At 42.6% G+C, this 18,137-nt stretch overlaps 1 protein-coding gene across 1 annotated transcript in view; it reads right to left on the bottom strand.

Annotated features, from left to right (window-relative positions):
* LOC309550068 (extracellular calcium-sensing receptor-like) overlaps nt 1-17,545 on the bottom strand; it is a gene marked incomplete at both ends in the record, with an annotated part of 61,834 nt that extends 44,289 nt beyond the window's left edge. Inside the window, 2 exons of the mRNA XM_082250534.1 lie at nt 2,021-2,312; nt 17,475-17,545. Coding sequence (XP_082106660.1) covers nt 2,021-2,312; nt 17,475-17,545 — 363 coding nt within the window. The remainder of the gene's footprint in view (nt 1-2,020; nt 2,313-17,474) is intronic.
* Between the last annotated feature and the right edge of the window lie 592 nt (nt 17,546-18,137).

Here is an 18,137-nt window from a genome sequence, read left to right on the forward strand (position 1 = left end):
AAGCAGATGGGCTATAGCAGCAGAAGACCACACCGAGTGCCACTCCTGTCAGCTAAGAACAGGAAACTGAGGCTACAATTCACAAAGGCTCACCAAAATTGGACAATAGAAGATTGGACAAAACGTTGCCTGGTCTGATGAGTCTTGATTTCAGCTGCAACATTCAGATGGTAGGGTCAGAATTTGGCATAAACAACATAAAGTCATGGATCCATCCTGCCTTGTATCAACGGTTCAGGCTGGTGGTGGTAGTATAATGGGGTGGGGGATATTTACTTGGCACACTTTTGGCCCCTTAGTACCAATTGAGCATCGTTTAAATGCCACGGCCTACCATAGTATTGTTGCTGACCATGTCCATCCCTTTATGACTACAGTGTACCCATCTTCTGATGGCTCCTTCCAGCAGGATAATACACCATGTCACAAAGCTCCAATCATCTCACCACTGGTTTCTTGAACATGACAATGAGGTCACTGTACTCCAATGACCTCCACAGTCACCAGATCTCAATCCAATAGAGAACCTTTGGGATGTGGTGGAGATTCCCATCATGAATGTGCAGCCGACAAATCTGCAGCGACTGCGTGATGCTATCATGTCACTATGGACCAAAATCTGTGAGAAATGCTTCCAACACCTTGCTGAATCTATGCCACAAAGAATTAAGCAGATTTGAAGCAAAAGGGAGTCCAATCTGGTTCTACCAAGGTGGACCTAATAAAGTGGCTGGGTAGTGTCAATGTAAATTAAGTATTTTTAGCTTGTTAGTCCTTCCAGCTTCTTTAACCACTTTAGCCCCGCTCACTGTGCCTCTACTGCGGCACAGTGGCTCGTTCCCGTCCAGCGACGTAGACCTACGTCGCTCGATTCCTCCCCTTGTGGGCGGTGCTCGCGCGCCGCCAAAGGCTCGCTCCCGCTGTATTCAGTCACAGCGGGAGTCAGGCCAGAGGAGGAGCGGCGGCGATCGCCTCTGATCTTCCCCGATCGTCGGGGAATCGAGTTTGGAGATCCTCCCGCTTGTGTAAACAAAGCGGGCGGATCTCCTAAGTGACAGACAGTGACAGATTGCAGGGTTCAGCATAGTCACCTCCCCCCACACACGTTAGTAAGCACCAGGCATATATTAACCCCTCCCTCTCCAATAAAATTAACCCCTTCCCTGCCAGTGTCATTTTTACAGTAACAGTGCATATGTATAGCACTGATTACTGCAGTAATGTCACTGGTACCCCCAAAAGTGTCAAAAATGTCAGTCAAGGGTCCAATATGCCCGCCGCAATGTCGAAGTCCCGCAAAAAAAAATCGCAGATCGCCGCCATTACTCGTTAAAAAAAAAAACACCAAAAATGACAGAAATCTTTCCCTTAGTTAGTAAACGCAATAACTTTTGCGCAAACCTATCAAAATACGCTTATTGTGATTTTTTTTTACCAAACATAGGTAGCAGATAACAAATTGGCCAAAAATGTAAAAAAATTTTGATTTTTACATTTTTTTGGGGGGGGAAATTTCATATAAAAAAATGTGAAAAATATTGTTATTTTTTCAAAATTTACGCTCTTTTTTTGTTTATAGCGCAAAAAGTAAAAATCGCACAGGTGATCAAATACCATCAAAATAAAGCTCTGTTTGTGGGAAAAAAGGACGTAAATTTAGTTTGGGTACGGCATCAGTCAGTTAAAGTTGCACAGTGCCGAATCGCAAAAAGTGGCCTGGACGTAAGACAGCAAAATCCTCCGGTGGTAAAGTGGTTAAAGTCCACAGTGCCTTTTTTGTTTCTTTAATATATCTATTCAGTATGTGGTGACTGCTTGCTTGATATACTGACCATCTTAGTTACTATATACACAAATGTTAAGATTTGCCTCTAACTTTTGCTTCTTACATCTCTGGATCTAATATTTTCTACTTAGGGATCTTTTTCACTAAGTGCTCAGTTTTAACATTCCAGGTTCTAGACAGGATCTCTTGAAACATAATTTTTTAATTTTCACGAAATGTATAATATTTGAATACCTGTGGATAGTGAAGGGCACCAAGTATTTGGGCAATAGGAAGAGATAAGGCGGAAAACCGTTCAGCTATAATCCCGATCATGACTGATGGCTTATGACAACCATATCCCGGAAAGGGGTTTCCAAGTCCTGACAGCAGAGACAGAACTCCTCCAACAGCCCGCAGCTCTGACATACAGGAATCCAGGAGACTGAAGCCAAGAGTGATATTAGGCAGGAGCTCTGGAGAATTGTTAATTTCATCCACTGCAAACATGAGGCCAAGAACGTCCCTATAGTAACGAATATGGAACCTATACAAGATGAGAGAACATGGTCAGTGTTCTCCGGCCATTCACTTGTCAGGTTTGTTAATGAATAAATAATTGTTTGAGCTTCTTTGGTATCCAAGGTATGGTAAGTCGTTATTGGAATCAATCAAGATTAAACCCATATCAAAATGTGGATATTAAAAATTAGTGATCGACCAATATCGTTTTTTTCCGATACCGATATTTTGGTCATCGGATATCGGTATCGGCCGATATTTTCGGACATGTAAAAAAAATATATATATTTTTTATTTTTTTTTTTTCAAAAGGTACTCCTTGATGAGGGATCTGGGGGTCTAAAAGACCCCAAACCCCTCCTCGATACTGAAAAGCATTTAAAACGCCTGTACTACTTCGAGGCGACCTGGAGGCGACTTGCATAGACATTCATTTTATGAAGTCCGTACAAGTCGCGCCGAAGTCGCGCTACACGCGACTTCACAGGTCGCCCCCTAAATCGGAGCGACCTAGTGTGAACCGAGATTTAGGAAGACTGCTGAGTCTTAACTGAAAAAAAAATTCTACAGGCCCAGGCTCGGCAGTATTCCTACACCTAAAAGAAAATAGACATCCTGTTTAGGACAGTGGAGTTTACAATACATTTTGGACAAAGAGGGCAACTGAAATGTAAGAGCTATGAAAGAGCACATCTACTGTATATCAAAATGGAATAACCCATCTGTGAACAGGGGTGGGGTCCTTCATCACCATCTTTCTTCCACATATAATGCTGTTTTAATGTCTTTACCAAAGCAATTTGTCAACAATTACACCTTTAGCTACATAAATTGAGGAACCGCCTACTAAGCAAGCTCGCTGACACCAACAATAGGGTTAATAAACTAGGACAGGATGGTAACACATCTTTCACAACTCCCAACCTGCACATTGACAATCAACATTTATACATTTAAAGGATGATTAGATTAAGGTGTCCTAAGCGTGGGGATTTAAATGGTGAAATATCTTCCTGAAACTCATTAGAACTGAAGAAGTGGCTTGACAATGTCAGGACCTCGGTCTGACCCTGCAATCGCTGCTGTGTCTGGTGATGTCTCTTCTTGCTAAGCCATCTGAAATGCTGGTCCATTAGATAATCCTGCCTTGTGCCTTGGTTATGCATTTTAACCATTGCACTTCCTGTTTGCCAGATTATTGTGCTCTCTCCAGCCGATATCTCACTCTTGTCACTCCTGTTGCCATCCCTATCTCTGCTACCACTTGTTACTGACCTTTGGCTTTTTCACTGACTATGCTTCTGCTTGATCCCTACCTGCTATATTTGCTATTGGACTTTGGCTTGCTCAACTCCTGGTGAGGCAGGCCTGGCTGGAACTAACATGCAGCAATGTCTATTTCCACCATCAGGTGCTCTGGTGATAACTGGTTAGTGCTTAGACTTTGCATCTCAGATTAGCCCGTGTCATCCGCCAAGGTGACCTACTACTGCACTTATCAAGCTGGTTGGTGGGAGCCCAGGGCCTCTGATAAGGGGGTACCACTGGTCCTCCTGTATGAGGCCCAGGCACACATGAGGGCCCGGACAGGATAAGGAGGGCAATTACAAGAACGATGCCCTGTGCGGATCTCTGCAGTAGCTAAAAAGCAGTTTCTCCCCCTCTCCCTCCTGCTGGCTTTCAGCTACTGCAGGGAGAGACACACAGGGCAATGTTCTGTAATTGCACCCCCCGCTGCACCAATCCCCCTCCTTGTCCAACCCACTTCTGATTTTTCCTGCTGTGCACTGTGCGCCAGCTTCCCTCTCCTGCTGGCTGCTGCGAGTACACAGATGGATGCTCAAGATAAAGAGTGGGGAAAGGGGCCAGTAAATATGTCATTAAAGAATCTGTTTCCTCATTTCTCATCTCAAATGTGAGATGTCAGGGGTCTGTTTAGGCCCCGGATAATTCATCAAAGCTCCCCAATAGGGATGATCGAACGGTTCGGGTCGACCATCGGTTCGACCCGAACATTGACTGTTCGGAATTAGTCCGAATTCCAAACTTTTTGCGGAAAAAGTTCGGAATTCGGCAACCAGAACCAACCAAAATGCAATGGGACAGGAACTGGGCTTTAAAAGCCCGTGATTGGACCAGAAACATCAGTAAAGGCCAATGGAGGGGGCAGGAGGATGCTAGGAATGTGATTGGAGTGACTAGGGGGTCCAGAGGCCAATCGGTAGTGAATACGCCCCCCAGTATATAAGATAGCCCCGCCAAATTGCTAGCACTGTAATACAGGGGCTGTGGAAGAGAGTGGAAGCATTTCTGTTACTCCTGCTGCAAAAGTGTCATTTAGCAATTATTAGTGTGAGGAAAGGGATATGCAGTGTAGTTAGGGTACTATATACAACTATAGTTAGATTCAAAAATCTAGTTTCTGTAGGGAAAGTGTTAAGTGTCAGGGTGAACATAATGTAGTTTAGGGTGAACTGACTCTGACTGCTATGCCAGGGTGACAGAACTCATCCATGTCAGGGTGACCGCTATAAGAAAAAGATTGTTTGTCTTAGAATTGCAGTAGAACAAGGTTGTGGCTCCGCTCCTGTTACATCTGGACGTTTTTGTTGCAGGCGTTTATTGGGCATTTTTTGGGCGTCTTTGGAGGCAGGCATAACATCTTAACTTCTGTATAGGGGTATATATACACACACACATATATGTATATATACACATACACACATATAGGTGTAATAGGAGCGGAGCCACATCCCTGTAAATAATTTCATTAGCGCATGGATGGGGTTCCGCTACTTTCACACATATATGTGTGTATGTGTATATATACATATATGTATGTGTGTGTGTATATATACCCCTATACAGAAGTTCAGATGTTATGCCTGCCTCCAAAGACGCCCAAAAAATGCCCAATAAATGCCTGCAACAAAAATGCCCAGGTGTGTTGTTGCAGGTGTTTATTGGGCATTTTTTGGGCGTCTTTGGAGGCAGGCATAACATCTGAACTTCTGTATAGGGGTATATATACACACACACATATATGTATATATACACATACACACATATAGGTGTAATAGGAGCGGAGCCACATCCCTGCGCTAATAAAAATTCTAAGACAAATTATCTTTTTTTTTCTGGTTCTGGACATGCTACAGAGCTGAAACTTCACAGGTACACGTTTTAGACCCCCCAGACACTAAATCCAAAGAAATCTCATAATTTTTATCTATCAAAAACGACAATTTTTAAGAACTTTTTTTTGTGTGATTAATAGTCCCTGGGGCATGACCCACAACCCTAGGCACTTTTTAGGGGCATTTATGGGGTTTTAGGGCTTCAAAATTGTGTTTTTTGATTACCGAAGTTCGGGTCCCATTGATTTCAATGGGGTTCTGGAATCCGGACCTGAACTTTCGGGAAGTTCGGGTGTTCTGGTCGAACCGAACTTTTCAAAAGTTCGATCACCCCTACTCCCCAACAGCGCTGTAAAAAAAAGCTAATAATAAAAATAGTAATTTTAGAAAAATTAAAAAAATGTAATAAAAATAAAAAAATTGTTAACAAAATGTAAAAACTGCAATAAAATAATTCAAATAAATTGTAAAAAATAATAAAAAAAATGAAGGACTCATTCACATGGGTCCTCTGACCCATACAGTGGGAATGAGTGGTTTGTTTGTGCGGCTAGAGCCACCTGTTACTCTATGAGGATGCAGTGACTGTATGAACACAGTTGCAGGTCCTAATTTGATAGGTGTGCAGGTGTGGGTGAGTGGTCCCGAATGCATGCTGTCAGTGTTTGGGGCCACACACCTGCATCCACAACAAATTAGGACCTGTGGCTGTGTTCATACAGCTGCTGCATCCCCATAGTGTAACATAGGCTGCCTGCACACAGCTCCAGCCATGTAAAAAAAAAATAAAAAAAATCTGTACAGGGCACAACACCTGCATGAATGAGCTCCAAGAAGTCATTTACACACAGAACTTTGTTTATAAACTCAATGCAGTTTTATCTTTAATATTTTGCAGCAATTTTGTAAGTTAAGTTTGCGTCCGCTAATAATGATTGTAATGTATTTTAGTGAAAATATTGTTTTGATATTTTTGGTGGGGGGCTGTTAGGTAGGCTGTACGGGGGCCCTGTGATTTCTAACAGTAGTGCCGTTGGAGCCTCTCTACTGCTATAGCTGCTAGCCTATGAGCCTGACTCCTGACCATGACAGACAAGCTATGAAAAAGCTTCAACATTATAGAAAAAGTCCAATTAAATTTGACCATCTGCCATAGATATGCGTAATAATCATATTAGCTGCCAATCTACAACATTTAGTATTGGCAGAGTGGGTTTACAGCAGAGCGTTTGGTGCAATCAGAGCCATTGGTAACTTTTCCTGAACTATTTTTACATGAGATCATCAAGAACATAAAACAATTGTAGACCAAGTCTGCTAGTTTTTTACTGCCCCAGGAACTTACCCCATGCAAAAAACTGGCTTTGGCCTCTCCAGGAAGGTTGGTGCTTGGAAGACAAATCCAGAGTGAACCACAAACACAGCCCCAATCAGGATGTCCCCTAATTGTGAAAAGGTATCCATTGGCCAACCCTGGAGGCTGCAGCCAGGAGTGGAATGACTGGGATCCAGTGGTAAGAGTAGTAGGAGGATCTGAAGGAGTCTCCCCATGATGGCCATTCAGTTCAACGGATGGAGTTGATCAAGATCTGCTTAACACTCAAAGCCGAAGTGAGCTTATATTGTTTAACTGCAAGATGAAGAGTTGGAGGTTAGAGTTTGTTTGCTGTAAGTGATGAATCAATGAGCTTACTTAAAATATTTAATTGCTAACTTCTGGGAGGTAAAGAGTCTAGTACTTTCTTGCAAAAACTCTGCAGTTTTGTTTCCAGGTCTTTGGATTTTTCTTTAATGGAATATATTGAGGAACAGAAACACCATTAGGTGAAAACACCTAGTACTCCAAGCAGTGCTGTATCCTGGCCTAGGCCAACAAGGCCTAGGCCTAGGGTGGCACTTTTTTCAGGGGGGCAGCAAAAAAAAAAAAGCTGCTCCCCACTTGAAAAAAAAAAACAGCCTCCTCCTGGCTCCCGCTACACTTTTTTATAGTGCCAGTTTTATGGGGTGAATTGGGCCAGAGGGCGGGGTCCAGGAGGCAAATCAGTCTGGCACCCCCATAAAGCAGTCACACTGCTACCTGCCTGTATGAAAATACCGGCGGGTGAGGACATGTGGACAGACCGCAGGCCGCCGACCACACTTAATACAACTGGCCCAATGGCCGCCAATGCTAATAAGTGTGGCACTGCAGCCTAATGCTCTGCCTACCCTCCTCCGCCCCCTAGGTTTGGCAGGCATGTCAGCTGCCACTGATTATTTTACTTATTTGTATAATGACTATGGACTTCCTATTTATTATACAAATAAGTGAAACAATCCTATGATTGCAATCAATGACATCAAACACAAGTCCAAATATCTTAAAAGAAAGGAGTAATCTTACTAATCCTGTAACATCAGGCTGTACTAATGGGCACTGATAAGGCTGCACTGATGGCCACTAATGGGGCTGTACTGATGGCCACTGATGAGGCCGCACTGATGGGCAGTAATGAGGTGGCACTGATAAGGCTGCACTGATGAGGCTGCACTGATGAGGCTGAACTTATGGGAACTGATGAAGCTACGCTGATGGGCACTGATAGACTGTGGTTGTGGTCTTTGGTTTACAGAAGACAGGGTGGGTCATAAACAGGAAGGGGTGTGGCCTTTACAGGAAGGGGTGTGTCATATTTAATTTAGGGGGTGCACAATTTTAGTCAGGTCTAGGGCAGAGCAAAACCTAAATACACCACTCACTCCGAGGTAGGAAGGAAAAAAGCCATGCACTATAGTCCGGCTAACAAAACCAAAGAAATTTCAAAGCTCAACTTACCGACCGGCCTGTAACCAACCAAATTATCCTGTCTAACAATATGTGTTAAAAACAGGGGTTAAGTTAGCACAAATTTGCAAATACATGCATAAGCTGCAGGCCCTGTCAAGGCACTCCATTTTCTGTAGCTCTAACTCTAAATTTTGAGTGGAAGCACATGCATTATAATGGATAGGTAGAGGCCAGGTGAGCCTGGAGGGAGCCCACCCCTCCTTAAGGGCACAGGGATGCACTGGACACCCAGCACATAGCACTATGGCAGCAAAGGTGTCCAGTGTGTTGGCTCACCAGTATTTTCACAGAACAAAAAAATGGCCACTGCCCTCACCTATAACTGGCTTCTACAGCAAGGAGCACTAGAAAGGCGACGCATGCCAACAAAACCAAAGAAATTTCCAAGCTCAACTTACCAACCAGCCTGCAACCAACCGAATTATCCTGTCGAACAATATGCTTTAAAAACAGAGGATTAGTCTGCACACATTTGGGAATATATGCGAAAGCTACAGGCTTCCTCAAAGCACCCCATTTTCTACCTATCCATTACAATGCATGTGTTTGCATTGTGAAGGCTCTCAAAATTTAGAGTTAGGACTACAGAAAATGGGGTGCCTTATGGGGTCTGTAGCATACGCATGTATTTGCAAATGTGTGCAGACTAAACCCCCCTTTTTTTTTCTCAAATAAAATTTTATTGAATGAACAATTGAAAAATTGTATATGGTAAAAGAGTAGCGCTAATCAAACAACTAAATCCACATAAAAGATATAACAAGCGAGATATCAAGGTTAGACAAATTATAGTCCATATAAGTTGTTAGATATCCCAAATAGTGAGTCCACACAGGCAATCCTAGAAGCCAAAGAGTGCAACAGATCCACCACCAGAGGAAAGGTCTCCCAAATGCCCTTACCGGATCGATAGACCAAAAAGGTCATACACAGCAGAAGGTATAAGTCCATCAGACCACGATCTGAAGCACCTTGTCCTCGGTAGTAGCTCACCGCAAACCCCTTAATCTGCATATACACTCCCACGGGAAACACAAAAGCAAGAGAAGCCTCTCATCGTGTAGTAATTCCTATTAGGTTGATTAAAATACAAGAGAGTAACTCAAGATTTTGCAGAGTGGCAGCAGCATGTCTGTGTGTGAAAATACCGGTGTAGTTCCGTTTCCAACCATAAAGATGGCCGCCGTGGGTGGATTCTATTGGTGGATGGTCAGACGTATGCGCAGTTGTGGAGGACGGCGGAATTACTACACCATGAGAGGCTTCTCTTGCTTTTGTGTTTCCCGTGGGATTGTAGATGCAGATTAAGGGGTTTGCGGTGATCTGCTACCGAGGACATGGTGCTTTAGAGCAGGCATGTCCAACCTGCGGCCCGGAACCGCAGGCAATGCGGCCCACTGCCCCCTGACAATTTTTTTTGCTGGGGAGGAAAGAAGTCAAGTCGCAGGCATGGCCCCAGCGGCTTCCAACTAACTGTAGGCAGAGGCTGCCAATTAGGATCATCCACTAATTGTGTTAAATTAGTGCTGGGGGGGGGGGCGCAGCAGCATGGGAAGGGCACGGTGCCGTTATTTTACTTATATACCTTAACTAAAGTATATATTTTATATGCGGCCCAAGAAAATTACTCTACACTCAATGTGGCCCAGAGAAGCCAAAAGGATGGACACCCATGCTTTAGATAGTGGTCTGACGGACTTATGCCTTCTGCTGTGTATGACCTTTTTGGTCTATCGATCCTGTAAGGGCGTTTGGGAGACCTTTCCTCTGCTGGTGGATCTGTTGCACTCTTTGGCTTCTAGGATTGCCTGTGTGGACTCACTATTTGGGATATCTAACAACTTACAGTGGGTACGGAAAGTATTCAGACCCCCTTAAATTTTTCACTCTTTGTTATATTGCAGCCATTTGCTAAAATCATTTAAGTTCATTCTTCTTCCTCATGAATGTACACATAGCACCCCATACTGACAGAAAAACACATAATTGTTGACATTGTTGCAGATTTATTAAAAAAGAAAAACTGAAATATCACATGGTCCTAAGTATTCAGACCCTTTGTATTTAGTAGAAGCCCCCTTTTGATCTAATACAGCCAGGAATCTTTTTGGGAAAGATGCAACAAGTCTTTCACACCTGGATTTGGGGATTCTCTGCCATTCCTCCTTGCAGATCCTCTCCAGTTCTGTCAGGTTGGATGGTAAACGTTGGTGGACAGCCATTTTTAGGTCTCTCCAGAGATGCTCAATTGGGTTTAAGTCAGGGCTCTGGCTGGGCCATTCAAGAACAGTCACGGAGTTGTTGTGAAGCCACTCCTTCGTTATTTTAGCTGTGTGCTTAGGGTCATTGTCTTGTTGGAAGGTAAACCTTCGGCCCAGTCTGAGGTCCAGAGCACTCTGGAGAAGGTTTTTGTCCAGGATATCCCTGTACTTGGCCGCATTCATCTTTCCCTCGATTGCAACCAGTCGTCCTGTCCCTGTAGCTGAAAAACACCCCCACAGCATGATGCTGCCACCACCATGCTTCACTGTTGGGACTGTATTGGACAGGTGATGTGCAGTGCCTGGTTTTCTCCACACATACCGCTTAGAATTAAGGCCAAAAAGTTCTATTTTGGTCTCATCAGACCAGAGAATCTTATTTCTCACCATTTTGGAGTCCTTCAGGTGTTTTTTTTAGCAAACTCCATGCGGGCTTTCATGTGTTTTACACTGAGGAGAGGCTTCCGTCGGGCCACTCTGCCATAAAGCCCCGACTGGTGGAGGGCTGCAGTGATGGTTGACTTTCTACAACTTTCTCCCATCTCCTGACTGCATCTCTGGAGCTCAGCCACAGTGATCTTTGGGTTCTTCTTTACCTCTCTCACCAAGGCTCTTCTCCCCCGATAGCTCAGTTTGGCCGGACAGCCAGCTCTAGGAAGGGTTCTGGTCGTCCCAAACATCTTCCATTTGAGGATTATGGAGGCCACTGTGCTCTTAGGAACCTTAAGTGCAGCAGAAATCTTTTTGTAACCTTGGCCAGATCTGTGCCTTGCCACAATTCTGTCTCTGAGCTCTTCAGGCAGTTCCTTTGACCTCATGATTCTCATTTGCTCTGACATGCATTGTGATCTGGAAGGTCTTATATAGACAGGTGTGTGGCTTTCCTAATCAGTATAATCAAACACAGCTGGACTCAAATGAAGGTGTAGAACCATCTCAAGGATGATCAGAAGAAATGGAAAGCACCTGAGTTAAATATATGAGTGTCACAGCAAAGGGTCTGATTACTTAGGACCATGTGATATTTCAGTTTTTCTTTTTTAATAAATCTGCAACAATGTCAACAATTCTGTGTTTTTCTGTCAGTATGGGGTGCTATGTGTACATTCATGAGGAAGAAGAATGAACTTAAATGATTTTAGCAAATGGCTGCAATATAACAAAGAGTGAAAAATTTAAGGGGGTCTGAATACTTTCCGTACCCACTGTATATGGACTATAATTTGTCTAATGTAACCTAGATATCTCGCTTGTTATATCTTTTATGTGGATTTATTTGTTTGATTAGCGCTACTCTTTTACCATATACTTGTCCATTGGATTTTTCAGAATCTTTTGTGTAGCTGCTTTTATCACGGTTTATTACAATCTGTATGGTGCACAGCAATCTACATCCATTGTTGAAAAATTGTGCCAGCAGTACAATCTCCAGCTCAGTCAAAATACAATACAACATACGGATTTAAAAGCATAAAAGAATTACATCCATAGAAACATAATAAATCATAACCATTAACAGATACACGACTTGCATAAATATGCCCATAACCCCACACCCCATTACCCAAGGGTAACCTCTAAAACCAATTCGTAATTACCCTCTACCAATTACTAGCCGGTCCACAATCAAGTCCACTAGTGCTAGACCAGGTGTATCTAACGAAGGTGCCCCTTGTTTATTGAATTTATCATAGAAGCCTCTGTAATATATACATTTTTCTAATCGGAGGGTATCCCGCATTTGAACTAACTATTCCTTCGAGGTAGGAGAGTCTGCAGAAATCCAATGGCGAAGTATTACCTTTTGGGCTTGAAATAATGCCTTCGCTATGGCCTGCCTGGGTGCATCCTCTACCTGTAGGTCACTAAGGATTCCCAGCACGCAGATTTTTGGATCCTCTGGTATATGTACCTGAAACAATGATAAAATATGGTGCAGCGATAAAATCATAAACACACATATACAATATTGTTGAATGTGTAATAATATTAAGAGTCCATCAAAGTCCTCAAAGGTATAGTAGATCTCCAGTGCAGGAAAGATGAGTACAGGCAACACTTAAACGTGAATCCTTCACCATAGTGTGTTATAGCCTCTCACCTCCATCCTTCGATCACTAGGGGTCACTACACCTTTAGGTACAATGAAGATAGCTGGATAACCACTGGTCAGCACAAGATCTCCAAAACCACAGATGGACTCAGATATCGATCATCCTATAAAATATATAAAGAGATCTAATGCTCTCCATTTCAACACAAATTTTATTAAAAGCATAAATAGTTCAACTCACATGAATGGCACTATCAAAGTGCTCAATGCGGGCATGTACAAGCTGGTAGCATACATCGGATACATCGGAGCGCCGTGGGTGACGTCAGACTCCTTCCCCGTACGCGTTACGTCAGTGTGCGGGACTTCGTCAGCGAGGATGATCGATATCTGAGTCCATCTGTGGTTTTGGAGAGCTTGTGCTAACCGGTGGTCATCCAGCTGTCTTCATTGTACCTAAAGGCGTAGTGACCCCTAGTGATCGAAGGATGGAGGTGAGAGGCTATAACACACTATGGTGAAGGATTCACGTTTAAGTGGTGCCTGTACTCATCTTTCCTGCACTGGATATCTACTATACCTTTGAGGACTTTGATGGACTCTTAATATTATTACACATTCAACACTGATATTTTACATATTGTATATGTGTGTTTATGATTTTAGCGCTGCACCATATTTTATTATTGTTCTTTTTTAGGTATTGATAGGTTTGACCTATTCCGGTGTTCAGCAGCTTTTCCTATTTCTACTGATCATAGCACTGAATAATTTTGTCTGTATATGTACCTGAAAGACATTGGCAATGGTGGCAGTGACCTCCTTCCAATATCTATGCAGCTTTGGAGATTAAATTGGTGAAGAGAAATTCCATATGACAATGGTCATTGATTGAAAGCATGAGAGAGCATAGTGTCCATGGAAGTGGGTCCTTCCAAGCCCATTCTAGGGTTGCACAAGCTGCTATTAGGAAGTGAGTTACAATAGGTTGGAATGTTGTGGGCCAAACAACGGGGTCTAGACCAAAGAGAGACCTTTTTACTTTTGTCATTCTTACTGACATATAGGCAGGGTAGGACAGACACCAATGGGGGGGGGGGGGGGGCTATTCATAACAATCAACAATAATGGCTGGAGGGAAATCTTTATGGATTGTATCTACAAAAATGTTCTGCTATTTTCAGTTAAGTTGAAATATGTAAAGGATTTTTTAACCACTTCGGAGAGATCGCGGATGCCTGGCGCCAATAACAGCCACCGGCCCCATGGATCAGCTTCCCCGCTGGCTAATTTGGGCGTGTGCGTGCCCCCAGGAGCGCTCCTGAGCACCCAAACTAGCCTGCTGCAGTATATCTGCGGCAGACAGCCGGCAAGTGGTTAAAACGCTCTTAGCCTGAAGAAGAGATCTAAGTTATCCCAAAAGCTTGCATCTTTATCCACTTCTGGACCAGAAGGATTTGCCCCCTTAATGACCAGGCCATTTTTTGAGATTCGGCACTGCGTTAATTTAATGGACAATTGCGCGGTCATGCGACGCTGTACCCAAATAAAATTGATGTCCTTTTTTCCCCACAAACAGAGCTTTCTTTTGGTGGTTTTTGATCACCTGTGCAATTCTTATTTTTTTGCGCTATAAACAAAAAAAGAGCGACATATCTGAAAAAAAAAACAAAAACAATATTTTTCACTTTCTGCCAATAAAAAAAAAATTAAAAATCAATTTTTTTCATAATTTTAGGCTAATTTGTATTCTGCTACATATTTTTGGTAAAAAAAAAAAAATCTCAATAAGCGTATTTTGATTGGTTTGCGCAAAAGTTACTGCGTCTACAAAGTAGAGGAAAGATTTTTGTCATTTTTATTTATTTATAATTTTTTACTAGTAATGGCGGTGATCAGTGCTTTTTAGTGGGACTGCGACAGAGCGGACACCTAACTGACTATTTTGACACTTTTGGGGGGAACCAGTGACATTACTAAAGTAATCAGTGCTAAAAATGTACACTGTTGCTGTAATAATGGCACTGGCAGGGAGGGGGGTTAACCCAGGGGCAATCAAAGGGTTAAAGCAGTTGTATCCCCTGTGTAAAAAACAAAACAAAAAAAAATCCTGCAGGACATGGGCATAATGTTCTAGTATGCACCACATACTAGCACATTATGAAATAATTACTTTAGAACGAAGTGCCCACGCCATGACCCGGACACTGCTGAGGAAGCTGACATATTCCCTCGGCGTCTCTTCCGGGTTCGGGGGAAATTAGAGGATCCATATATAGGTCCAAATGAGACAAGAAAAGCACTATATTGAAATAGAGAATATGATATATATATGATATACTGTAAATATACATATCTCTCTAAAAAAAATAATTAATATTATTGTTGTTAACCCAATGTATATTGATATCCATACATGGTATCCACCCAAGAATGAGAACTGGAGTAGAAGCCCAAAAAAAGGATCAGTTAGAACAGTGGTCCTCAACTCCGGTCCACAGGGCACACTAACAGGCCAGATTTTAAGTATTAACTTGGGGAGATGCAGACTAGAATACTGCAATCACTGAGCAGCAAATGAGATCACCTGTGATGTAATTCAGTTATCTTGCAAACCTGGCCTGTTAGTGGGCCCCGGGGACCGGAGTTGAGGACCACTGAGTTAGATGACTGCCAGAAGGTGTATGAATCAGTTCATTCCCAGACATGGGCGTCCGCAGAACTTTTTCCAGGGAAGGCATCATTTTAAGGTCGGGGGGGGCACTTGCCACCCCTTGCCTCCCCATGTTCCCAGAATATATGTTTCAACAAATGCCTACAAGCCAATAAGTGAACTTCAGGGTAAGTATCTCATTATCTACGATCAATGAGAAATCGCGTCCACAAATAATAATGATATTAGATTTTTTTTACTCCAGGAGTATATTATCATAATTCATATATAATTCGTTTGGAAATTATAATGCTTAAATAATGCATTACAATTTATCTAAACCCATTAGATTTTATTTGACTAAAATGTACCTGAGATTTTAGTCGAAAAAAATATATAGCAGATTTTAGTCGATTAAAATAGGACTTATAGTACTAGGTCATAGACTTCTATGCATTGACTGCATGAGCCCTTTCAAATCTTCCAGTTGGAATCACACATTCCAATCTGAAATATCTCAAAATTCCTTTTTTGTTGGCCTAGGTAAAACATGAAAGATGTCAAGTAAATCTTATTTGTCTCTGAACACCATTTAAAAAAAGGTTTGGGATGTTGTACTCGCAAAATGGTGAATAGGCATTCGCCTCGCGCGAACCGGAAATGCCACGAAATTGGGTGCACACGTTCCCGGAAGTGTACTGCTGCTCGGCGCTATTAGGAGAACAATGGCTCGCTCCTGATTGGTGCTGCTATTCCAAACGTTGCAGTATATATTGCATTTGTTTATTTTTTCCTGTTTATTTACAGTAGCTGCTATCACAGATTATTTTATAAAACATATTTATTTATTTTAACAAACATTAGAGGATTTTCTGTTGACCGCTAGCGCTGGGCGTGTGTTTGAGGGTCTTTGTATCTCCAACCACATTTTTTTCATATTATTTCTACAGATACAAATTCCAAAGGTTTATTTATTCATGTAAGCCTAAATATAATCCATCGCAAAAGAGACTATATGGAATTTGGGTATATAGGCATATATTCCAACATTATGTGTTATGCAGACTACATTTCCAGCCTTCTAACACCACCACATATTTAAACCCTATTGTCAACTAGTTTTGGGGTCCTCATTAATTCTTTATGACAGGGAGCATGGCATACAGCGAGAGTAATATGTAAATTATCATGTCCAAAAAGGTTGCTTTTGATAAAAGCCAGTTCCCACCATCACTATATTAGGGACCATTTCAAGCAAATGGAGGACATGAAAGACCCAGTGGATAAACTTAAAGATAGTCTACCTGACAGTAAAAAGCAGGGTGCTTGTAGGGGGGATCTGTGTCCCCTGAAGGAGACATGCTTCTTCTAGGTACCCTCTCAGGAAACTCTAGTGGTTCCACCCAGGTATGGCTCGGTGAACAATGGGGGGGACACAGATCCTCCCCACAGACAACCTACATTTTTTGTTGAGTAGTCCCTCTGAAGGTTTATTTACTGGGCCTTTTTGATCCTCTATATCAGGGGTCTTCAAACTATGGCCCTCCAGTTGTTCAGGAACTACAATTCCCATCATGCCTAGTCATGTCTGTGAATGTCAGAGTTTTACAATGCCTCATGGGGTGTGTAGTTCCGCAACAGCTGGAGGGCCGTAGTTTTAAGATCCCTGCTCTATATGATTGAAATGGCCCCTAATGTAGAGATGGAAGGACACATTGGAACTGGCTTTTATGAATGAGAACAAGAAAAAATAGAGGGCACACTGACCTTGCAAATTACCTCAGATAAAACGGCTTTATTAAAGTAAGTTAAAAACTTTAAAGCCGTTTTATCTGAGGTAATGCTCTAGGTTGGTGCGCCCTCTGTTTTTTCTTGTTCTCAGCCTATCCAGACATCCCCAGTCTTGAGAGGGCAGCAAGGAAAGCGCTATTCTGGATGACTAGCATCCAAGCCCTGAGAACCTCTTTGCCTGAGGCCCACCTTCCAGCGCAGGAGAGGGAAGTGGTGGTTTGGCTTTTATGAATGTAGAGCTTACCCCTGAAGGTGTCTCTGAAAACCTGGCTAGTTTCACCCTTACTAGTACAGAGTCTACCAGTCACACATGCACAGATCCGTGCATACCGACAATACAGGCTCAGTCTAGGGGGTCTGTCTTTTTAGTATTTATTGCTTGAAGAGAAGGGTTTAGGGTTGTAGGATACTCTAAAATGATATATAGCAATAATGGGACGACAAACATCTCACTAATCTTCTTACAGCAGTCTTTCCTGGAGGTAACAGGGGATGGCCAGTATATCTAGGACTCGATCAGAGCTGCCCCAGTCCATTTAGCAACCTCTGTCACTTAGATCCCTTCTAGCACAATCACACCTAAAGGTCTTTACTTACAATGTCCTTGGAGCTGTGTTGCATCAAGCATCCAAATGTAGATCCTCAGTGGGGGAGGTAAAAACAATTCCCTCCAGCAAATATTCCATTAGCAGTCTTCCCCAGGCCCTTAACCCAGCTCCTGCGGAGACTCGAACTGCAATCTCCTCTCTCTCCAAAAACTCTCTCCTGGGCTCTCCAGGAGAATGGAACTCTCTCTGAGGAGGAATGACACTCACTCCAGTGCTTCCCAAACATTTACAGTGCCTTGAAAAAGTATTCATACCCCTTGAAATGTTCCACCTTTTGTCATGTTGCAACCAAAAACGTAAATGTATTTTATTGGGATTTTATGTGATAGACCGACACGGGGGTGACACATAATTGTGAATTAGAAGGGAAATGATAAAAAGGTTTCAATTTTTTTTTTTTTTTACAAATAAATAAAAAGTGTGGTGTGCATTTGTATTCGGCCCCCTTTACTCTGATACCCCTAACTAAAATCTAGTGGAACCAATTGCCTTCAGAAGTCATCTAGTTAGGAAATAGAGT

The sequence above is a fragment of the Pelophylax lessonae genome (genome assembly GCF_965119305.1).
Source record: "Pelophylax lessonae genome assembly, chromosome: 3".
NCBI classification, from domain to species: Eukaryota; Metazoa; Chordata; class Amphibia; order Anura; family Ranidae; genus Pelophylax; species Pelophylax lessonae.